We start from the raw sequence: 23986 nt of genomic DNA, 5'->3' as shown, positions 1-23986 counted from the left end.
AGCCACAGCTTCCCTGGGCAACCTGGCCAGGCTCTCACCACCCTCACAGCCAAGAATTCCCTCCTCATCTCCAACCTCCATCTCCCTCTTCAGTTTCAATCCATTTCCTCCTTGTTCTCTCCCTCCCTGCCCTTGTCCCAAGCCCCTCCCCAGCTTTCCTGGAGCCCCTTCAGGCACTGGAAGGTGCTCTAAGGTCTCTCTGGAGCCTTCTCTTCTCCAGGTTGAAGATGCAGGTGAAACCAGCTGCTTGAGGCAGAGTGATGGCTTGGAGAGGTTTTCTGATTCTTTTTTCCTAGGTGCTTTTCTTTTGGTCTTAACCAGCTGCAATATGAAGGGGGCAGCAAATTCCCAGAATCTAGGCTGTTATCTGGGAAGAGCTTTGCTGCATTCCTGTGGAATGTTTCTCTTGCTGCAGCCAGGAAGCTCTTCCACCAGCTGGAAGCCTGCATGGCATTTGCTGCTTGTATCCTTACCCGACCTGGGCACTGGGCAAAGTTCCTCCTGCAGGCTGTGATGTTTCTCCATGCTCTGCTCAGCAGATACTCACACATTCCTTCCTCTGGCCAAACTGCTCCCAGACTCCTGCCACTCTGAAATAGCTCTGCTCTGTGGAGCTGCTGCTGGGACATGTTTCTCTCCTGATGTCCCCAAGACCTCACGAGGTGAGTTCAGCCAGGTTGGCCTCACCTGGTGGGTGGTGCTCTGCTGATGGCTGTGGTGCTGGGCACAGTTTGCAGCATTTCAATGGAACAGGTTGCCCAGGGAAGCTGTGGCTGCCCCATCCCTGGAGGTGTTGAAGGGCAGGTTGGATGGGGCTTGGAGCCACCTGGGCTGGTGGGAGGTGTCTCTGCCCTGCTCATAGCAGGGATGTTGGAACCTGTTGATCTTTAAGGTCCCTTCCAAACCATTCCATGACCTTGTGAACTTCTAGGAATGTGTTCTTTTTGTCCCAAACAAGATTATCAGTTGGGGTAGCCTCCTCTAGGTGAGGATCACCTTAGAAGCCATGAAGTAATGGGTCTGTTCTTGCCTTGTGCTGAACCCTCCATTCTGGACTAGACTTCTCTATGTCCAGAGCTTCTGAAACAGCAGGAGACTGTGCTGAACAATTTCCAGTCTCTTGTAATCATCATAGAATCATGGAATGGTTTGGGTGGGAAGGGGCCTTCAAGATCATCCAGATCCAACTCCCCTGCATGGGCAGGGACACCTCCCACCAGCCCAGGTTGGAAGCAGGGCAGAACTTCTCTGGTATTGTCAGTTTGGTCAGTAAAGAGCCATGACCTTGCTGAAATGATGCAGGGCTGCATCCCCCTGCCAAACTAGCTTCCTTGGTTTCCAGCACCTGGGAGTCTCCTCCAATGTTGGTCCCTAATTCAGTGCAATATCCTTTCCTGATCAAAGGTGGCATCAGAGAATGGGGAAGCTCAACACACCAGTGCCAGAGCAGCTGGGACTGGGAAGAAGTGCTGCTTTTCCTGTGGTTGGGGTGGAGGTCATGGAGTTGAGCTCTGAGCAGGAAGCAGGGAGCCCTTTCTTGGGGGGGGGGGGGGGGAAATTGTGTTTAGGAAGTGATGAAAAGCCTGGGAACAGGGAGAAGTCTCCTGACAGACACCTTCTTGTAGGGCTTGGTGTTACATTCCTGGAAATGTATCCAAAAGTAGGGATTAAGCACTTGAACTTTTCACATTCAGTCCATTCATTATTTTGAAAGGACTAACCTGGAAGGATATGCTGGAGGCAGCATTCCTGTGCTTGGGAAGGGCTTGCTAGAAAGTCCTTTAAAAGATGGATATACTGGGGAAAAAATGGGGACTATCCCTTCAAAAGCAGCTTTTGGGAATACCTGCCCTTCCTTCTGTGCCTGTTTGAAACACCCATGGAACTCAGACTTAAATCCCCCAGGTCAAAGCTGGTGGAAAAACTCACCTTCTACTCTTGGGGAAATGCTGACACTTCAGGATGTGTTGCTGTCAAAAAACTGGGGCAGAAGACACCCTTTCAGGGACCAGAGATTTGAAGGCCACTGGTTTTTTTTTCTTGTCACTGTCACCCTTCCAGAAAACAGGAGTGAGTAGAATTGTTAGGATGCATGAAAAGCCTGAATGAGGGGAGGGTGAGAAATGAGGCTGTCTTAAAAACAGCCTTCCCTCTGGGTGAGAAGCTTGCAGGAGTTCTACAGTGACCTCAGAATGATGTTTAATTGTTTCTTAATTTGAAATTTAATGGATTGAGCAGCTACTTGTTGATAGGAGAAGTGTTCCAGCTAGCTCAGAGCAGTGTTGCTGTTTCCCTGCTGGCCCCACAGATGCTCTGGATGTTCTGACCCAGCCTAGGTCAGGTTTTTGTGGGGTGTTTTTTTTTTTAATGAATAACTGATTTTTTGGGGATCTGGTGGGTCCTCCAGGAGTATTTCTTGCTGCAGCCTGGGTGGTTTTTAAAGGTGGGCTTTGGTGTGAGCTGCTGTGTTTGCAGCTTGGAGGGGTTTTGGGCTGCTGGAGGGGTTTTGGGCTGCTGGAGGGGTTTTGGGCTGCTGGAGGGTTAAGGGGTTCTAGGAGCTTGGAGAGCTGCAGACTTCACCAGCTCTGGAGAGGGGGGGGAGTGATTTGGGAGCTCTAAAACCCTGCACCCCTCTGGACTTGGAGAGTGCTCAGCTCTGGGAGGCTCTGAATCAACCTGGGGGGCTCAAAACCTGCCAGGATCACCCTGTGCTGTTCAACACTGATGGGATTCTCTGCGTTTTGTTCTCCAGGAACGGCCCGACGAAGCGTTTGTTCCCAACCCACCTCCTTCCTGGCGACTCCCTCTACATTTTCACCCCTTCCCTTCCATCCCTGCGTGCAGTCCCGCTGCTCAGATTACAAGGCAAGCCCATGATATCACCCGTTAGGGGCTGGGGCTGAAGGGGCTGGGTCTTGGGAGGGGTTTGCTGGACTAACTCGAGTGAAATCTGCCAGGAAGCAGCAGCTTCTTGCCGGTATTTCCCCGGCTGCCGAGTATTTTCCAGCGCAGAGAGGAGCCCTCAGCTGAGAAGAAAGAGCTTCATGAAGCAGGACAAGACAGAGGTCACCCCCTGCCCAGCCTACCACTAATTTCAAGGTAAAACCGAGCCAGAATAGTGGCATTATTGTTAAGAGATGAAGGGGCTTGAGAAACTAGTTTCAAGACTTCTAACCCTCTCTTGCTGAGGGGCTTAAGTTTGATTTCACTCCCCCCCCCCCCCCCCCTCTCATTTTCTTTCCCTCTCTCATCTGTTTGTTGGAAAGTAGACATGGATTTGTTACATTTCTTGAGGCTGGGAGGGAGGTAGATGTTCCTTCTAACTCCTGTCCCCTGAGACTTGACTTGGCAGGCGTGGGACAAGAGAAATATTCAGTGTCACTTTGCAAAGATGTTGTGACCCAGTGAAGGGTTTTGCTCTCCTTTCTTGCTCCCAGGCAGGCAGGAATGAAGGGAAAAAGGCATGTTGCATGTCTTCCAGGTTCAGGCAAAGCAGATGTTGGGCTTTTTATTCAAATCTGCTTGAATTGGGCCAGAAGGTGACACACATGCCACCAACCCAGTGTCAGTGGCACCAGTTAGACTTCAGCAGCAGCTTGAATCCTCCTCTGTGGATTTTTTCAGAGGAAAAGGCTTCAAGGCAGATGTTTCCTTCCCATTGGCACCAAGTGCAAAATAGCTGTGAGTTGAGAAACTTTTCTGTGGTCACTGCTTGGCTTTCACAGCCCCTTGCAAAGCAGCCCTCAGCCCCACCAGTAGTTTGCAGGATGACTCCAGGACGTGCAGTGGGGGGGATCCACCTGAAAAGCTGCAGCACAGGAAAAGGGGGATGTTTGTCTGGGTTTGACACAGCCCAGGTTGAGTTCTGATTCTTCCCCGTGCACACAAATAGCTTGGCCTTCTTTTAGAGTCATTTTTGTTGTTTAAATTAAACAGATGTTACTGTGTGGGAGGTAAAGAAAAGATCTAAAGGCTGTGATAGTTTAGAAGACTGTAGAGAAAGATCCTTCATCTCTACAAGCAGCTCATAAAGATGACATTGCAGTGCTTTAAATCTGTGCTGAATAGGGGCTGGAAAGAATTGCTTGAGGGCTCCTACTTGAATATTCATCTGTACAACCACCCACAGTGGTGGAGTTTCCTTGGTTGGAGCTGGAGAAGAGTTAAAAAGTGAAATATTAGCAAAGCCTGACAGGGAGAAACCACTTCTTCCAAGGTCATGTGCTGAGTCCTTGTTGCTGCAGGAGTGGATTTCTTGGGATCTTAGGTGTAAGTGCAGGATGGTATTGGAAAGCAACCCCCCAGAATGGGTTAAAATATGAAGTTGAATCCTTCAGCCAGGTGGTAAGAGAGCTCAGATTGTCTGCTCTCCAGTCTGATCCAGTGTGGTGCTTTGTGAGTGCTGGGGCAGGAGGGCAGGGATGAGGTCTTTGGGGGAAAAACCTCCAGGAATGTTTTTAGCAGCTTGGAAAAAGCACCAGGATTGAAGGGGAATGTTGATGATGTAGGGAGGACAATGCCTGTGTCTTCAGCAGGGTGATTGAATAAGGACACCATCCAGTTTGCTGGAATTGCAGGATGTAGGATCCAGGCTGTACCACTTCAAGTGGCTGAAGAGCAAATGTTGGGCTCTCCTGGCTGAGAGCCAGGCCTGCTGCAGTGCTCAGAGTGCTAAGTGACTCTTCCTCCTGAAGCAAGCAGGGCATTGCTGCATCTCCAGTCACAACAGACTCAAGTCAATCATTGGAGAGTTTCCTTTTGGTGTCTGGATAAGGATGGGAGCAGGAAAGCTGGTGTTCCTGGGTTGGTCTGAGCTGATCTCTCCTTAGGATGATTGGGTGAAATTAAAGGGGTCCTTGCTGGTAGGAGCAAGCTTTTGGTTTGGGGAGAAGACCAGCCTGTTAGTTTCACCTGGTCAAGTCTCTGAAGCTCGGTGTGGTTTTGTAATGACACTTGCACATTTCCTCAAGCCTGCCTTCCATCTCTTCCTTTCCAGACTTAAAGCTGGAGTTGTGAAAAAGGGCTGAGTCAGCAGCCAGCAGGAGCATGCCTTGAAGCCTTAAATTATATGTTAATGTGGTGATGGAGAGTCATCTCATGGCCTGAAGTAAGGATGGGAAGCCAGGAGACCTGGAGTGTTTTCCTGGCTTTTCCACTGACTTGATTCAATAGGTTTTTAATCTTCTGTCTTGGATTCTTGTGAATGGAGAGACCAAAATATAGACTTGGAGGATGACATCACTATTAATAAGTCTGGAGGCAATTAAAGAGAGGATGAGGGGAGGATGGATCCCTACAGTCAAGGGAGTAGCCAACACAAACCTCATGTCTCACAAATCTAAGGCTTGTTCAGCATGTGCAGCTTTTGAGACTAGAGGAAAAAGTGTGTTCAGATCCTGGTCAAAGCAGCAGATGAGTGGGTTTACTTCAGTATTTTCCTTAGTAAATCTTGGGTTTGTGGCTTATAATGAAGGTGCCCAAAATGTGTATGTGCAGTGACCAGTGACCTCCTGTCTGATACTGTCCCTGCTTCCTTCTTTAAATGCTCTTTAAGTGACTGCATAGAATCATGGAAGGGTTTGGGTTGGAAGGGACCTTGAAGATCATCCAAACCCAACCCCCTGCATGGGCAGGGACACCTCCCACCAGCCCAGGTTGCTCCAAGCCCCATCCAACCTGCCCTTCAACACTGCCAGGGATGGGGCAGCCACAGCTTCCCTGGGCAACCTGGGCCAGGCTCTCACCACCCTCACAGCCAAGAATTCCCTCCTCATCTCCAACCTCCATGTCCCTCTCCCAGTTTTCATCCATTCCCCCTTGTCCTCTCACAACACTGTCCTCACTGAGGAGGAGTCAGTTGGCTCTGTTTACAGATGCAGTACAACTAACATCTTGGAGCTAAGGGAGGGATTTCAGGAGGAGCCAGGAAAGAATAAACCCAGCAGTCAGGTGGCTGTGGTGCTGTGGAGTGAAAGAACTGGTGTAAGATCTTCTGTGCTGCTTTATCCATCCTCTAGACTGGTCTTGTCTTGCCTCCCAGTGAAAACTGGCCCAGATCACACAGCTGGATGCCTGAGCCTCTCCAGTGCCACAGCTTCCAGTGCCACAGCTCCCTGCTGTCCCTCCTGACTAAGGAGATCTGGCTTTGTCTCCTTGGATCCCTTTTCAGTACTGCAGTGCTGGGTGGGCTCCCTGGGCACACTGGCCTCCTGAAGTTCCCCCATTGTACCTGAGCTGCTGTTTCTTGTGGAAATACCATGTTGAAATTCCACTGGATGCTGCTTTTCCTGACATGGTGACTTCAGTCTGAATAGTTTCTCTTAAGCACCTCAATAAACAAGAGCTCTGAGTATGGAAGGTTTTCTTCCTGGGGCTGTGCAGACACTGTGAGAGCTTTGTCCCTTAATGCCTGAATGTGTCAGTATTTTGAAGGGGATGGTAACATGACCTGAAGGAAAAGCAGACTGTGGTTGGCAGTGCACACTGCAGGGTTGTCTCCTGAAGCCTTGCTGCTCTTCTGATCTTAGGGGGAATTCCTCTGGGATTCACTTCTGCAGGTGGAATTGGGACTAAAAGGGAGGTGGCTGAAGGTTTTTGCAGTTCTTTCCCCTCGAGGAGCCCCTCCTGATCCTTCCAGGATCCTGACAGAGATGAGGGAATGGATTGAAGCTGAAAGAGGGGAGATTTAAGCAGATATTGGTAGGAAATTCTGGGCTGTGAGGGTGGTGAGAGCCTGGCCCAGGTTGCCCAGGGAAGCTGTGGCTGCCCCATCCCTGGCAGTGTTGAAGGGCAGGTTGGATGGGGCTTGGAGCAGCCTGGGCTGGTGGGAGGTGTCCCTGCCCGTGCACAGGGGGTTGGATCTGGATGATCTTTCAGGTCCCTTCCAAACCATTCCATGATCCTCTGAGAAATGATGCTCTGTGACCTCAGCACAGAACATGTGTGCCCTGAGTGATTTTCCTGAGCAAAGATCTGGGACTGTGTTCACACAGGCTTATTAAGTTTCCTTTTTGCTAGTCCAGTTTCACTCTGGGGCAGAGGCAACTCCCCCTCCCTCACCAGGTTTTTCTCACTTCTCTGGTAAATGGTGGAGCTTTTCCTTAGTCTTACTTGACTCCAAAAGTCTCTGAGCTTTTAGGGAACAAAACCCAACCCTTTTTCAGTTGGCTTTTGAGGCTCCTGGAGTGTCTGATTCAGGAAAGCTTTGCCAGGAGTGAAAATAACACCTATTGTATTAATAAAATTAAAGTAGCATCTCCCCCACGAATCTTGGTATCAATTCAAGTGACCAGGAAGTCTGTTGTGACCCTCCCCTCCCCTCCAGATGCTCCTGGACCATGAGGTCTCCCAGTGCTGTGACTTTTTGAAAGGCTCTGGCATATTTTAGTGGTGTCTGCTTGATTAGTTCCCCCTTCAGGGAGCAGGACCACTCTTAGCTGGTAACTCTTACATCCTGCCTCGCAATGGTTTCCCCAAATGGTTGTGTCTTTTGGCTGAATTCCTTCAGTGAAATGACTCGTGGGCTTGAGTTTGAATAGAAAGCAGTCCTGGAAACTGGATTGTGCAGCTTGTTAGTTATTCCTTGGCTTCTGGTCCCCAAAGCCCCCTGTGAACCTGAGTGCAGAGCTGGCTGCTGCTCCCTGTTTGCCTTGGCACAGGAGGGATGAGTCAAACATGCTGACCTGCTGGTTACACACTTGGTCCATCCTTTTCTCCTGTGAAATATTTAAATTGCTGTTGAGCTTTCTGGAGTATCATGAGAGGATAAAAGCCTATGCTAGAGGGGGAATGGGGCATGTTGTGTTCATTAGGCTGACCTGCCTTCACTCTTGGGAGCTAGAGGTCCTTCAGGGCAGGACTGCAAGGCTGCTCACCACACTCCATCTGCCTCTGCCTTCCCAAAGAGCCTTCATGTGGCTGCCTGCTGCACAGCAAGACCATCCAGATGCTTCAGAAGGTCTCAGCAATATATAGACTCAGTGTTCTTGTGCCTGTGGGACAGCCAAGGGGAGTTGGAATGACTTCAGAAACCTGTGTGGCTTTAAGCAAGTCAGAGAATCGTGGGATGGTTTGGGTGGGAAGGGACCTGAAAGATCATCCTGCTCCAACCCCCTGCATGGGCAGGGACACCTCCCACCAGCCCAGGCTGCTCCAAGCCCCATCCAACCTGCCCTTCAACACTGCCAGGGATGGGGCAGCCACAGCTTCCCTGGGCAACCTGGGCCAGGGTCTCACCACCCTCACAGCCCAGAATTCCCTCCTCATCTCCAACCTCCATCTCCCTCTCCCAGTTTTCATCCATTCCCCTCATCCCATCCCTCCCTGCCCTTGTCCCAAGTCCCTCCCCAGCTTTCCTGGAGCCCCTTCAGCTAACTTGATTTTCCAGATTTTACCCTGGGAAGGTTTTCCTGCTACAACTATTTAGCAAGATGCCCAGAGCTTAGAGCTGGTTTTCATGGATGTTTTTCTTTACAGTTTGTTCTTCCACCCCTGAAGAAATAACTTCCTTTGGTTTTTACAGGCATCATGGGCCATAGTCTGTTCCATAGCTCTGTCCCCTGCTGAAGAAGAGGATAGCAAGTCCAGGTTGTTCCCAAGGCCTGACTCAACCTTCCCTTTCCTTCCAGGACAGCCACAGGGTACCTACCTGCACTGACTGGCAGCTGCCACCAGCGACCTTGCCTCTGAGAACTGGGAGCACTGAAAATGGCACCATTCCTGGTTTTCACCCAGAACCACTGTTGGATCCTGCTGTTGTTCATCTCCCTGAGCCTTGCCCAGTATGAACACTGGCCCTACCTCCCCGAGCCACCCCCACAAGTGTACCAGCCCCCTCAGAGAGCAGCAAATGTCCCCAAGATCCAGCTGCGCCTGGCGGGGCAGAAGAGGAAGCACAACGAGGGCAGGGTGGAGGTTTTCTACAGTGGGGAGTGGGGCACCATCTGTGATGATGACTTCTCCATCCATGCTGCACATGTGGTCTGCAGGGAGCTGGGCTACGTGGAGGCAGTGTCCTGGCTGCCAAGCTCCAAGTATGGGAAAGGAGAAGGTAAGGAGACCCTCAGAGCAGCTGTAGGAGCTGTCTCTGCATCCCCAATAGTTCTTGGCCTGGCAGTCCAATTTAGGATGGAGATGTTTAGATGTTTTCCTGCAAATGTAACTGAAGTAGCCTCCAGGTAAAGCAGTGGCTCTTGAAATCAGGGTCCCATTAGGTTAAACAGCTTAAATAATAGTCAGAGTCATCCGGGTTGGAAGGGAGCTCTGGAGAGCAGCAAGTCCAATCCCCTTGCTAGAGCAGGGTCACCTACAGCAGATCCCTGCAGGAACACATCCAGGTGGATTTGGAATGTCTCCAGGGATGGAGACTCCACAGCTTTTGTGGGCAGCTTGTTCCTGTGCTCTCTTACCCTCACAGTAAAGCCTTCCATTATGTGTAGTTTGAACCTCCTGTGCTGCAAGTTGTGGTTTGTAGTGAGAGGACAAGGGGGAATGGATTAAAAGTGGAAAAGGGGAGATTGAGGTTGGGCATGAGGAGGAAATTCTTGGCTGTGAGGGTGGTGAGACCCTGGAACAGGGAACCTGTGGCTGCCCCATCCCTGGCAGTGTTGAAGGGCAGGTTGGATGGGGCTGGGAGCAACCTGGGCTGGTGGGAGTTGTCCCTGCCCACGCAGGGGGTTGGATCTGGATGAGCACTTCCAGGGAACAACTTCCCAGGTGACCTGTTCTAGTGTCTCATGATTGTTCCCATCATGTTAATGGCACTGCCAGAGCTTGGAACTCCAGCATCCATACGAAGTTGTTCTATTTACAGTAACTTACAAACAGTGGGTTGCTTCATTCTGATCCTGAACATCTGAACATGGGTTTTCTGTCCATTCTTCAGCTGTCTAGGCATGCTGTGAGCTCAGTGTTGTCCACAGAGGGTTGTTTCTGCAGCCACGAAGCCTGGCAGACTGAGAGATCATTTCCACTGCAGCAGGGATAAACCTGCTGTGTCTCTAAACTCCACTCATTAATGCTCACACCTCTAAACTTGCCCTTAAAACAGCCAGCAGACCTTAGCAGTGCTTGGCCTGAAATGTGAAACCTTGAATGTTCCAAGCTGTGGATTTTTGGCTCTTGTGGGAGAGGAGATTTCCGAGCGAGAAAGAGGTTGTGACATTTGAAAACAAACCAGAAACTGATTCCCAAGTGATGTAACAGGAGGGAATGTTCTCTGGGCTGGGTAAATCCTGATGCAGAGGAACCTGGGCAGGGGGATTTGTACCCTCCTCAAACCTCAAGGCCTTGTAGGAGCTCTTCCTGGTTGGGGAGCAATGAGAAGACTGGCAGATCCATCTGGAGTGTGGCCAGCAGGTCAGGGAGGTTCTCCTGAGGCCCCTTCTGGAGCTCTGTGAGCAGTTCTGGGCTCCCCAGTTCCAGGAGGACAAGGAGCTGCTGGAGAGAGGCCAGCACAGGGACACTGAGATGCTGAGGGGATGGAGCATCTGCCTGTGAGGAAAGGCTGGGAGAGCTGGGGCTGCTCAGCTGCAGAAGAGGAGCCTGAGGGGGGATCTCCTCAGTGCTGATCAGTATCTCCAGGGGGTGGCAGGAGGGGGGACCAGACTCTGCTCAGGGGTGTCCAGGGCCAGGACAAGGGGCAATGGGCACAAACTGGAGCACAGGAGCTTTGACCTGAATGTGAGAAAATCCTTCTTGACTCTGAGGGTGACAGAGCCCTGGGACAGGCTGCCCAGGGAGGTTGTGGAGTCTCCATCCCTGGAGACATCCCAGCCCCTCCTGGCTGTGTTCCTGTGGGATCTGCTCTAGGGGATCCTGCTCTAGCAGGGGGTTGGACTGGCTGATCTCCAGAGCTCCCTTCCAGCCCCAACCATTCTGTGAATTTTATCTTCTGGTGATGAACCAAATGAACCTCTTGAGCCTCCTGGAACAAAGCTGGGACATGCAAGGGAAACAGCTACAGGATCTCCTGGTGGCTCTAAAGGTCAGGCAGTCCTGTTTGTCCAATGGACATCTTGTTCTCCAGACAAGCAAAGCATCTGGGATCCTAAAATATGGGAATTGCTTGTTGGCCTTTGCTCCTTGCACTTGAGGGGACAAATTGCAGGGAGCAGCATGTGCCCAGCACATAGAAAGGGAGAATGGGCACTTGGTCAAGGTGAATCTCAGGGATGTTGTTGGGTCTTCTGCCCTCAGCTGCTTCCAGGAAGCCATGACTTAAAGTTTGGAGGTGGCACCTATTGATTCCTGTCTGTTTATCTTAGGAGTGAGGTCTGAGGGGTCTGATTTTGTTTTTTAAGTATCATATATATGGACACACAGATGCTCATGTGCATATGGACACGTTTTTTGCTGGGGGGGGAAAGTGGTAATTAGAGTTTGGGAAGTGGTAATTGGAGTTTGGAAACTGGATCTGCCAGCCCAGTAACAGGAGGTTCCAACCAGAGGTGGGTTGTTTAAGCTTTTGTGAAAAATCTGCTTTTAAAAAGTTCAAGGATTTAAGCAGAACTCAGAGCTGTCACCTGCCAAAGGTTTAGTGAGGGTTTGAGAAATGATGTCAAGAGCCTGAAATGCAGAAGGAATGATTTCCTGACTGTTCAAAGAAGCTGTGGATTCCAGCTCACTCTTAGCAGTGATCTCTCCCCTTGATACAAGAGTCCAGCAGCTGAACTTGCTTTCCTAGCAATCCAATCTCGATTCCTCCTCCTCTTTCTGAGTCTCAGTCCTGTTTTTTTCCCCTTCAGGGAAAATTTGGATGGACAATGTCCACTGCAATGGCAAGGAGAGCACCCTGGCAGCATGTACTTCCAATGGCTGGGGAGTAAGTGACTGCAAACACACGGAGGACGTGGGAGTGGTCTGCAGTGAGAAGAGAATCCCTGGCTTCAAGTTTGACAACTCCTTGCTTAACCAGATAGAGGTAAAGACACTTCAAACTACAAGCTGCTGATCAGGAGCTTTCTGTGGGCAGGGGTGGCTGCTGCTGCTGCTGCACATGATATCCCAGCTGAACACTAGGATAAACTCTTGAGGTTGCTTCTAGGTGCTGGTTAAAGATCACAGAAGCACAGGATTAGCTTGGCTGGAAAAGACCTTAAAGATCACTTGAGTCCAACCATCCAAACCAAGGTGCAACTCTGAGATTTGAATTTCAGCTGTGGGGAGCATTGTATGTGTAGTGAGAATTGGAAAGGGGTTTTTCTAGCAGAAGTGTGGAGAAAATGATATACTTGTTCCACAGGCTTTAGATTTGGAAGAAATATTTGCTGTGAGGGTGGTGAGAGCCTGGCCCAGGTTGCCCAGGGAAGCTGTGGCTGCCCCATCCCTGGCAGTGTTGAAGGGCAGGTTGGATGGGGCTTGGAGCAGCCTGGGCTGGTGGGAGGTGTCCCTGCCCATGCAGGGGGTTGGATCTGGATGATCTTTCAGGTCCCTTCCAACCCAAACCAGTCTGTGATTCTATGAAAATTAACTTCATATCTGAAGGGGCAGGATGTGCTGCACTCCTTGACCTTACCCCTGGGTGCCTTTGTTCACAGTACTGCTCAGTTGTCTTTCCCTGCTGCCTCCCCTGGGGTCCTGGAGCAGCTTTGGAGGTCTCTGGTGTATCAGTGGGATCAGGAGGCAGGCTGGGATCTGGAGGTGAATCCAACCATGACTTCAGAGGGGTGGATTTCTAAGGAAAGATATCAAGAGACTTTTGCACACTTGGGCTGAGCAATGATACCTCTATGGAAATATGTGTGGGGATGGGGGGTTAGTACTGGAAGTGATGGGAGGAAAATGTGGGCTGGTCCCTGGGGAAAAGGTACTGGGTTAGACTGGTGGGCTGGAGTTTGACACTTGAGAAATGAGAGAAACAAAATGCTTGAATCACCTTCCAGGGATTTCTGCAGGATAAAGAGCCAGGGGAATGTTGGGCTGGAAAGAAGTTGAGCCCTTGCTTTGCCTTGAAATCTCCTTTCTTGAAAGAAAAAAAAAAAAGGACTTATTTTTGTCTCCTTTAGCTTCTCAAGTTGGAAAGTATTTGTGGGGACTGGGCTGACATCTCCCTTGTTTGGGATGCTCTGGTGTTTCAGGATGTGAATTCAGTGGTTGCTCTTGGTCAAAATTGATACCCCAGAGCTTACCCAGTAACCACAGACAGATCTCACTTGGAGCAGGCAGGGAATCCAGGATGTGCCACATCCCACAGGGTGGTTTCCCTGGCTGAATCGTGGCTTTGTTCATGATTGGAAACAAGGGATCCAGCTGCCTTTGTAACTTGAAAACAAAATGATTCTAGCAGCTCCTTCAGAGCTGCTGATTCAGAAAGGGTCTCCCAGCTTTTTGTTCCACCAGCTTGCTCCATTGGAGGCTAATGCAGTGCAGGATTTTGGAGAGAGGGAAGACAATGTGCTCAGCCAAACCTTTTGTGGTCCTGCTGAGGCTTTAGGAAGGACAGTGGATGGGTGAGCAGGCAGCATCCCACCCTCCCATGGGAGGCTCCTCTTGCAGAGGGGCAAATACAGACACTGGAACAGGGAAGCTGTGGCTGCCCCATCCCTGGCAGTGTTGAAGGGCAGGTTGGATGGGGCTTGGAGCAGCCTGGGCTGGTGGGAGATGTCCCTGCCCATGCAGGGGGTTGGATCTGGATGATCTTTCAGGTCCCTTCCAACCCATTCTATGGAATGACAGCTGAACCTCTCTTCCTTGCCATGACCTCACTTTGCTTGGCTAAGGAGGGAAATGAGGATTTCCAGAGGGCTCCCAGGTTTCCTTTCTCAATGACACTGTTGTTCCTCAGGGAATGAGACGAGCTCATGGAACAGCAGTGATGGCTTTGGCAGATGTGGCTTCCCCAAAGCCACAGTGAATCCTTAAAACACAGCCCTGGAAGAAAAGCTGCTGTAGAGTCTAGACAGAGGTCACTTCACTCTGAGATGCTTCAGATGTGAATCATAAAAGCTTTGGAGGGCTCTGCTTTTCCATTAGCTAAGCACTGGAGGCTGACTAATGAGTTGAACACGTTGGGTAATTGAGGGCTGGTTGGTGCTGTGTGGGGGCTTCAGCTCCACATGTGGTTAGTGACATGAACTGGGAGGCTGAAGGAATTAATGTACCAGGAGCCTGACTCAACAGGCTTAGGATAAATGGGTGTAAAAAGTCAGTTTCCCAGTCTCCTGGCAGCTCTTGGGAGTGATGTATGGATGAAGGCATGGACTGGATGATGGGAGGGCTGGAGCAGCTCTGCTCTGGAGCCAGGCTGGGAGAGTTGGGGTGTTCAGCCTGGAGAAGAGAAGGCTCCAGGGAGACCTTAGAGCAGCTTCCAGTGCCTGAAGGGGCTCCAGGAAAGCTGGGGAGGGGCTTGGGACAAGAGCAGGGAGGGATGGGAGCAGGGGGGTGGGAGAGGGAGATGGAGGTTGGAGATGAGGAGGGAATTCTGGGCTGTGAGGGTGGTGAGACCCTGGCCCAGGTTGCCCAGGGAAGCTGTGGCTGCCCCATCCCCATCCAACAGCCTTCCTGCAGTGTTGAAGGGCAGGTTGGATGGGGCTTGGAGCAACCTGGGCTGTCCCTGCCCATGCAGGGGGTTGGAACTGGATGATCTTTCAGGTCCCTTCCAACCCAAACCACTCCATGCTTCAGTGGTGACTGACGTGACAAGTAACATTCTCAGCCATTGCTGAGGGGCACTGGGGACTAAAGACCCTGAACTGATAAGGGGGGGAAAGGAAAACAGAACAATAAGTGTATTTCTAAGTACCTGCAGGAAGCTGGGAGCTGTCATCCTGCCTGTCCCTGGGACTTTGTCCTGGTGTTGCATTTTTCTGGGCAGTGGTGCTGTCCCCCTCAGCTCTGTGTCCCTGCTTCTCCCTATCCCTGCCTGTATTTTATTCCCAACTTATTCCCAGACTGTTGCTTCTCCCCTGCCAAACAAGCTGATTTTTCTTACATCCCTAGAAGATCCCTGGCAGCTGGAGGCTTCTTTGTCCCCTGCTTTCATTGCAGCAGGGTTAGGGCTGGAGGTGATGTGCTGAAAATGTTTCAGATGCCTTTGTGGAAGCACTTTTCAGTCACAACTTGCTGTCAAAACTCTTTCCCCCCCTCTCTCAGCTTTCCTTCTCCTCTTAATCTTGGTTTTATCCCATCAGCAGCTGGTGTGACATAGTTTGAGTCAGAGATGATGAGCAGGGTTAGTCAGAGGGTCAGAAACTCCAAAATAAGGGAGGTTAAAAGCCTTGTGTGAATGCAAGTTGAAAGTCTTTGCCCTCTGTAACATGCCTGGGAACTCTGCACATCATACCTCACATTCATCAGAGGAAACATCACTGGTTTACAAGCTGCTGGGTTCTTCAGTCTGCAGCCCATAACTTGTCCAAGTGATGCTTTATTTTTGGGGTGAGATCAGAGGTTGAGGGGCTTGGAATTGTTCTGCTGAGCTGCAATGCTGTGGTCAAGTCTCTTCCCCAGTCCCACTGGCTTAAGCTGATTGCACTCATTGAGCTAAACCAGTTAAAACCCCAAACCAGTTCAATCCAGCTAAACTAGTTCTGGAGCCCTCAACTTAAAGAGAACATGGAGCTCCTGGAAAGAGTCCAGAGGTGATCTGTGATGATCATCTGAGGGCTGGAGCAGCTCTGCTCTGGAGCCAGGCTGGGAGAGTTGGGGTGTTCAGCCTGGAGAAGAGAAGGCTCCAGGGAGACCTTAGAGCAGCTTCCAGTGCCTGAAGGGGCTCCAGGAAAGCTGGGGAGGGGCTTGGGACAAGGGCAGGGAGGGAGAGAACAAGGGGGAATGGATTGAAACTGGAAGAGGGAGATGAGGGTTGGAGATGAGGAGGGAATTCTTGGCTGTGAGGGTGGTGAGAGCCTGGCCCAGGCTGCCCAGGGAAGCTGTGGCTGCCCCATCCCTGGCAGTGTTGAAGGGCAGGTTGGATGGGGCTTGGAGCAGCCTGGGCTGGTGGGAGGTGTCCCTGCCCATGCAGGGGGTTGGATCTGGATGATCTTTCAGATCCCTTCCCACCCAAACCATTCCCTGATTCTATGACATGTCCCAGTGAGCTTTTCAATGGAGGGTATTTCAGTTTGCCCTGGAGCTGCTTTCCCAGCCAGGCTGTGCTCACAACAGACCTGCTTTAGGATGATCCCCAGAGCTTATGGATGAAGTGGCTCCTTCTGTTGATGCTTCCCCACAGCAGTTAGTAACAGCTTCCATGATTCCCATATGGATCTGACTCTGCAGACTGGTTTTACAGCCAGCAGATGCACAGGAGCAAGCAGTGTGTTCATTCATCTGCCGGGGTGGAGACTGGGATGGACCAGAAGCAGTTCCTTTCTGCTTGCCTCTTGCCAGTTGGGCAGGGGAAACGTGTGCCTTCAGCAGCCTGGTTAACCCATCACCAAACCCCTGCCATTAGTTTTCCCTAACAGGGAGCTCTGTGTTCCCACTGCCAGGGACAGCCAGACCAGCTCAAATCCATCATTTAGAGAGTGTCTTAGAGCCCCTTTAGTGCTCAGCCCTCTGGGGCTGCCAAGTGCTGCTAAGATTTAAGGTGGAAAACCAGCAGGTATAAGACAACATCTGACTTCATTTTGACAGGGCTCCAGCTCAGAGGGGCTGTGCACATGGACTTGTGCTCAGATCTCCTCTTGCTTCCTAAAATCTGGCAGGCAGGGAGTTCAAACTCTTATAAAAGCAACATGATAGCCCTTGAGCAGAGTTTATTTTTATTGGACAACATACATCCCTCCATTCCCCAGTTTGGAAATGCTGCAGATAAGTAGTATAGGATGAAATTTTCCATCACCATAAACCACTTGGCTTATATATCTGCTCAGACAGAACCTTTTCCTGTCACAGCTCATATTTGGAGGGGTATGTCATATCTCTTCCTGTCCTTGAGCTTTTCCATTCCCTGGTGGGAAGGGGTAGTGCCTGATCCTTTCTTCTCTTGGGCAAGTGGTCACAGGTCACAGTGAAAGGTTTCAGGCTGGGGTGAGGGATGGAAGATCTGTGGTCAGATCAGGATCAGGTCTGTGAGGTCAGGTCTGGGGGGTGAGAGGAGAAGGTGAGGGTCAGGTCTGGGGGGTGAGAGGAGAAGGTGAGGGTCAGGCCTGGGGGGTGAGAGGAGAAGGTGAGGGTCAGGCCTGGGGGGTGAGAGGAGAAGGTGAGGGTCAGGTCTGGGGGGTGAGAAGAGAAGGTGAGGGTCAGGTCTGGGGGGTGAGAAGAGAAGGTGAGGGTCAGGTCTGGGGGGTGAGAAGAGAAGGTGAGGGTCAGGTCTGGGGGGTGAGAGGAGAAGGTGAGGGTCAGGTCTGGGGGGTGAGAGGAGAAGGTGAGGGTCAGGTCTGGGGGGTGAGAGGAGAAGGTGAGGGTCAGGTCTGGGGGGTGAGAAGAGAAGGTGAGGGTCAGGTCTGGGGGGTGAGAAGAGAAGGTGAGGGTCAGGTCTGGGGGGTGAGAAGGTCTGGGAAAAGATGATCAGGGTTAGGTCTGGGAGAAGACAGGAAGAGGTTAAGTCTTCTAGCAGGAGCAAGGCTGGGCAGGGCTGAAACCCATCAGTCTCTTGCTAAAGGGCAGAGAAACTCCCATCATTTTTGCTGCTGTTTTCCACAGCCACTGCAGCGTTTAGCCTTGGGGCTTGTTCAGAGGATTATTTCTTGGAGGGTGATGAATGTGCACAGCAGGACAGCCCTGCCACGGGCTGCTGCCTGGCCAGAATTAGCCTGATAGCCCCTTAGCTCAGTGGCTGCCTCAACCTGGAAAACTGTTCCCCTCCTCAGAGCCAGGAGAGAAGTGTGACATGGATGGGCCACCTTACACAGGGGCTTCTGCTCCTCCTCTCTAAAGTGTGCAGATTAAATACAGACTAAGTTAGTGGAGAGAGGAGAGTTTGTGTTTGGTTTGGTTTCTTGTTATTACCTGTTTGCCTCTTGGAGCATCAGGAGGGGGAAAAGCAGGGACATCTTGCTGGTATCCCATCATCTCTCTTCCCACAGAGCCCAGCTCTGGAGGAATAAGCCACACACCTTGAAAGGATTAAAAAAAAAAAACCCAGTAGCTGCTTCTTAGGAGCCTGCAAGTGTGGATTGGATGTGTGATTGTGGATGTGAAGGCTGCCCACAGCCCTGGGGGTGGTTGGGAGCTCCAAACTGGTGCTGAACTGCTTGGTTTGATCTTGTGGAGGCACAGAATTATGGGATGGCTTGGGTTGGAAGGGACCTGAAAGATCATCCAGATCCAACCCCCTGCATGGGCAGGGACACCTCCCACCAGCCCAGGCTGCTCCAAGCCCCATCCAACCTGCCCTTCAACACTGCCAGGGATGGGGCAGCCACAGCTTCCCTGGGCAACCTGTTGAATCCTGTCTGATGGGACCAAGGTTGTTAAAATAACCCTCTTGTTTGACTGGGAGCTTGATTTTGTTTGCATTCCTTCTTTTTTAGCTACATCCTGGAGTTCCAACTGTTTTTCATACTCAAATTCACATTAGGGGCTTGATGGATGACTCGGGTCTAACCATGAGGGCAGAGTTACCCACTTGATTCAGAATAACAGCTCTTGTAGGCATTAAATGTGGCAGGCAAATAGAGAGTGGCTTTTTGGGAGCTCAAAGGGCAAGGGAAGGTTCATCATGTTGTTTTGAAGTGCTCAGAGTGAGAACTCAGAGCTGCTTGGTGCCTCTGCTGGGCTCTGGGAGGGCCAGCGAGTGCTGCAGATAGACACACTGAGCTGCAATGATTCAAGCTTTGTAAAACACAAACAGTGACTCCTCCTGCAGAGGTGTCGTGGCCAAGGGTGCAAAGATGAGGGTCAAGTGGATGCAGAAGGTGCAGCACAACTGGGGGTTGTCTCTTGGCTGGCAGTTCACAAGTGTCTGGAAGTGTTGGGTGGGCTGCAGGGACCTGCTTCAAGGTTCCTTCATGCAGTGCCAAAGCCTGCAGTGTGAAATGTCTGCACAGCCTGCAGTGTTTTCCTAAGTCTTTGCAGGATGCCAGAAGCTCTGAAATCAACATAATTTAGTGTGTGTTCTCCAAACCATGAGCAGGGAATGCAGGATTTGCTTTCTCAAACACTCCATGGAGCCCCTTGGTGTGCCCACCTGTGACTGCCCTACTGGTCATTTCAAAACCACAGTAACTGACTCCTACTTTTAATATATTTCTTAAATAAATGCACTGTAGGTATTTTATTTTAACCTATCCCCCAAAACATCCTTAACAAAATATTTGTTGTCCACCCTCTTCCTCTCTTTGCACACAGAGGCTTCAAAGGGGACATACTCTAAATATATCCAATTTCTGCAGCTCACAAATAGACCTGGGACCTGAGACTAGACCTTAACTTTGGCCAGACAGTGGGCAGACAAGGTCTGGCTAAACATACCAGGCTGTGCTGCTATTTCTGTCCTCCTTTTCCCTTCTGGGCCTATGTGAAGCAGAAAGATCTCACTTCAAAGCCCAGGGATGATGATGGCAGGTGAAAAGTGGGTTGAACTCTCTTGTCTGGGCTTGTTCACCAGTGGGGAAGGGAATTGCTGAGTCCTTGCAGTTGACTTGGGCTTTCTGGATGAGGCCTTGGATGAGGGGTAAGGAAGGGAGCAGGACAGGGACATGGTGGCTTGGCACACAGATAAATCTTCTTCTTCTCTCACTGGGTCCCTTGGAGCCTCTCTCTGCACCTTGGGGAGTTGTAACTGAGGCCACCACCATGTGAGGCTTCAGCTCTGTCTCCACTGCCCAGTTCTCAAGAGTGTGTGACAACATGAGGTTGATTTGCCTGTTTGTTATGACAACTGCACTTGAATTTCTTACTGCTTGGTGTACCTGTTTACTTCTCTGCCAAAAGCCCATGTGGAAGAAATGCTGGTGCTTTGTGTGTCTAGAAGGAGTCTCAGCATCTCTTTTGGTGTTAACTCCAGGCAAATAGTAATTAAGCTGCTGTTGGAGTGAGCCACTCTCTTACTTTGGTGCTATTATTTTAAAGGATGTGTGACCAGCAGGTCAGGGAGGTTCTCCTGCCTCTCTCCTCTGACCTGATGGGGCCCCATCTGGAGCTCTGTGAGCAGTTCTGGGCTCCCCAGTTCCAGGAGGACAAGGAGCTGCTGGAGAGAGGCCAGCACAGGGCACTGAGATGCTGAGGGGCTGGAGCATCTGCCTGTGAGGAAAGGCTGGGAGAGCTGGGGCTGCTCAGCTGCAGAAGAGGAGCCTGAGGGGGGATCTCCTCAGTGCTGATCAGTATCTCCAGGGGGTGGCAGGAGGGGGGACCAGACTCTGCTCAGGGGTGTCCAGGGCCAGGACAAGGGGCCATGGGCACAAACTGGAGCACAGGAGGTTTGACCTGAAGAGGAGAAAATCCTTCTTGACTCTGAGGGTGACAGAGCCCTGGGACAGGCTGCCCAGGGAGGCTGTGGAGTCTCCATCCCTGGAGACATTCCAGCCCCTCCTGGCTGTGTTCCTGTGGGATCTGCTCTAGGGGATCCTGCTCTAGCAGGGAGTTGGACTGGCTGATCTCCAGAGCTCCCTTCCAGCCCCAACCACTCTGTGATTCTGTGATAGTTCCTCACTGCTTCCCTCTGTGGTTCCTTTGTGATGGTCAGTGGCAGGTCAGGGGGCTGGACGTGCTGGGCAGAGAGCTGGTGGTGTCATCTGGCAAGAGGTAGGAGCTCTAGAGCTGTTTGGGCTGAGGAAGCACAGAGGGTAGCCCTGGTTTGCTGCAGGCCCTGGGGGGGCAGAGTTAACTTGTTTGTCTCCTTGCACTGACTGTGTCCAGGGCTTGAGCACCCGACAGTCCTGCTGGATTCATGGGATCATAGCAAGCCAGGTTGGAAAGGATCTCAAGGATCATCTGGCCCAACCTTCAATCCAGCAAACACAGAAGGGGTGATTTTTCACTCTTGGCAAAGCTTTGCTCAGTCAGACCCTCCAGGAGCCCCCACACTTCCCAGGCTACTGCAGAGGGGTTGGGTTTTGTGGTGCTCTTTGGTTTCTCTGTTACTCAAGACAGCGTTGAAGCCTGAGAACAGAGAATGGTCTTGCTCTGCTTTGCAGTGTGGAGTTCAGGTACTCACCTTGGCCAGCTTCTGATCCAGCTTGGCTTTCAAGTAGCTCAGCAGAAAGGAAAGGGAGAATGTCAAAAGCTTTGCTCATCATGCAACCCTCAGGCCCCAGAGCAGCATCTCCTCAGCTGAGCCTCCCACCCGTGCCAAAGTATCTCCAGGGTTCAGTGCTCCTGCTTTCTCTGCCTTTCTTTGGTGCTTTTCATGAGCCTGTTTTGCACTGGCAACCAGGAGGTTGCTGCCAAGGCCTTTCATGGCTCAGCAGAGACCCAGCCTTTTGTCATGTAGAGTCTGCACTGCTCCTGCCCCTCATCCTGGGCTGCCCTCCCCTCCCTCCCCCTTTTGTCCTGCACAAACCCAGAACAAAAAGTGCTTGCAGCCCAGTGCAGAGTGATGTTCCCAGGGCACTGCTTTTCCCCCCCTGATGTCCTGCAGCATCTAGCCCACCATGTTTATTTAGTGACTCAGAGACACAGCTCCAGATGTTGAAATCAAAACAGATTCCACCCATTCCTGTGTCTGTGAAGGGATGGCTTCCTAAAAAGTCATCTTCAGGAGGAAAGGCTGAGACTTCAGTGGGAGGGAGTGAAGGGTTGAAATGCAGGAGAGAAGATGCTGCTGGGAGGAGGAAATTCTGTGTGGAAAGACTTTATGTTCTTAATGGAAAAAAGACAATCAAGTCATTTCTTGTCCTAGTGGCAGCCTTTAGTGTCTTGGTGTCTGGGGAGCCAAGAAGGGCTGCAGCTCCACTGGCAAGGAAGAATGTTGTGGGTGGGTTTGTGCCTCCAAGGGGCAGGGGGATAGGTCAGGAAAGGGGAGGAAAGAGCAGCTGGAGTGGATGATGGGGAATCTTCCAGCAGAAGAGCAATGACTGTGGGCTGGCAGAGGCAGCACCCAGGCTCCTGGTGTCTGGGACATCAAGGATGTGTGACAAGAAGTGCAGCCCTGCCCAAGCTGTCTGCTGGGACAAGCACCTGGTGAGCAGAGAGCTGCCAGAGCCAGGCTTGACCACCTCTGTTCTGCTGCTCTGCCAGCTGGAGCATTGCTCATGGTGATGGGTTTTAAAAGCCAGTAAAATACAGAGCAGCAACTCTTCATTCTGGTTCCCTTTCTGCCTGATGTGACTAGTTTCTCAGGCCACAGGGGAGGCCCACAGAGCCAGGGCTGTCCAGATCCTCCTGCCCCATCACAGCCTCTGGCTGGTTTCTGTGTTGTCACTGAGGGTGTGGGTGTGTTTAAAGTGAGTGTTGAGATGCTCTTCTGAAAGACCCCTCTGAAATGTACCTGGAATATTGTGTCCAGTTCTGGAGCCCCCAACATCAGAAGGACATGGAGCTCCTGGAGAGAGTCCAGAGGTGATCTGTGATGATCATCTGAGGGCTGGAGCAGCTCTGCTGTGGAGACAGGCTGGAAGAGTTGGGGTGTTCAGCCTGGAGAAGAGAAGGCTCCAGGGAGACCTTAGAGCAGCTTCCAGTGCCTGAAGGGGCTCCAGGAAAGCTGGGGAGGGGCTTGGGACAAGGGCAGGGAGGGATGGGATGAGGGGGATGGATGAAAACTGGGAGAGAGAGATGGAGTTGGGAGATGAGGAGGGAATTCTTGGCTGTGAGGGTGGTGAGAGCCTGGCCCAGGTTGCCCAGGGAAGCTGTGGCTGCCCCATCCCTGGCAGTGTTGAAGGGCAGGTTGGATGGGGCTTGGAGCAGCCTGGGCTGGTGGGAGGTGTCCCTGCCCATGCAGGGGGTTGGAGCAGGATGATCTTTCAGGTCCCTTCCCACCCAAACCATCCCATGATTCTGTGAATCCCAGCAGCTGTGTCTTGCCTTCAGCCAGGACTCAGTGATCCAGAACCAGGGCAGTATCTGCAGTTGGGTTTCTAGGAATGGGATCTCCTCCTTCTGTTGGTTACTGTGCATCCTCAGGGCTCTTGCCAGAAGAAGGGCTATCACTGAGCTTGGGATGTGGAGGAAGACTCAGACATCCTGTCCTGGGCCTGATTATTCTGCCAACAGAAAACAGATGGCAAAAGGTAAAAGGAAATGTTATGAAAGTGGTGTCAGTTTTTGCAGTCAGATCTGAAGCTGGGGTGGGGGGGGAGGAGTGTTTGGTTCAGAGGGTGGAAACAAAAGGGACTGAGGCTCATGTGAAAACTTTCAGAGCCAGGAATCCTTTTGTGAAAGCTCAAAAACAAACCCCTTTTTTTCCCCTGTCTCCGGGCAGGCCCCAGCTTTCTGAGGCTGAGATTCATGGGTTTTGTAACAGAGCTCAGCATGTTGGCTTGGGCTGGGATGTTGTGTCCAGGACTGAAGAGGAGCAGCAGTGCAGGGCTTGGATGTGGCTCTTTGGCTGGGAGAGGAGCAGGGTGGAGGGGAACAGGACCCAACCAGAAGAGTTGGACCCTTTTCCCCTTCATTCTTGTGCTCATTTGTTCTGTAGCCACATAGTTGTGTTGGGCAAATAGATGTTCCAGCCTGGGTGCTGAGGCTGGTCAGAGCAGGTGAGATGGGTTTTGTTGCCTTCCTTTTCCAGAAGGAGTGAGGAGGTGTGAGCAAGAGACCAGAGGTAACAAGGAGGAGAAGGTCGGGGTATCAACTTGGGTTGAAAATACCAGGGAGATCTGTGGCAGAACTGAGCAGGATCTCTTCAGCCTCACACCCCCCTGTTATTTTAAGCTTTGGTCTGATGTTTATATCACTGTATGCAGGGAAAAGCAGGTTGGTGTGGAAGCTTGGGTTGCATGCAGGAATAGATGGCCTACACTTCCTCCCCCTGCCCTCCATACCCAGCTTGATCTTGCTGTTCCTTCACACCTTTCAAGGCTAAGGAGGCTTAACTCAAGCAGAAGAAAAATGCCATAGGATTTGTTGTTGCTTGTTCCCTTCCTGGTGTTTGTCTGGGCCAGAATGGATGTCTTTGATTAAAGCAAAGCTGCAGCTCGATGAATTAATCCAGCATGATGGAGCAGAC

General features: G+C 51.3%; 1 protein-coding gene across 1 annotated transcript in view; it reads left to right on the top strand.

Moving 5' to 3' along the window:
* The first annotated feature begins 2990 nt into the window (after positions 1 to 2990).
* Positions 2991 to 23986, top strand: part of LOXL2 (lysyl oxidase like 2) — a 54086-nt gene continuing 33090 nt past the window's right edge. The window contains exons 1-3 of the mRNA XM_051640891.1: positions 2991 to 3099; positions 8628 to 9049; positions 11745 to 11920. Coding sequence (XP_051496851.1) covers positions 8707 to 9049; positions 11745 to 11920 — 519 coding nt within the window. The 5' untranslated portion in view covers positions 2991 to 3099; positions 8628 to 8706. The remainder of the gene's footprint in view (positions 3100 to 8627; positions 9050 to 11744; positions 11921 to 23986) is intronic.

This window comes from Apus apus, chromosome 26, assembly GCF_020740795.1.
Source record: "Apus apus isolate bApuApu2 chromosome 26, bApuApu2.pri.cur, whole genome shotgun sequence".
NCBI classification, from domain to species: Eukaryota; Metazoa; Chordata; class Aves; order Apodiformes; family Apodidae; genus Apus; species Apus apus.
The sequence above is the reverse complement of the archived record's forward strand: the minus strand, read 5'-3'. Positions and strand labels throughout refer to the sequence as shown.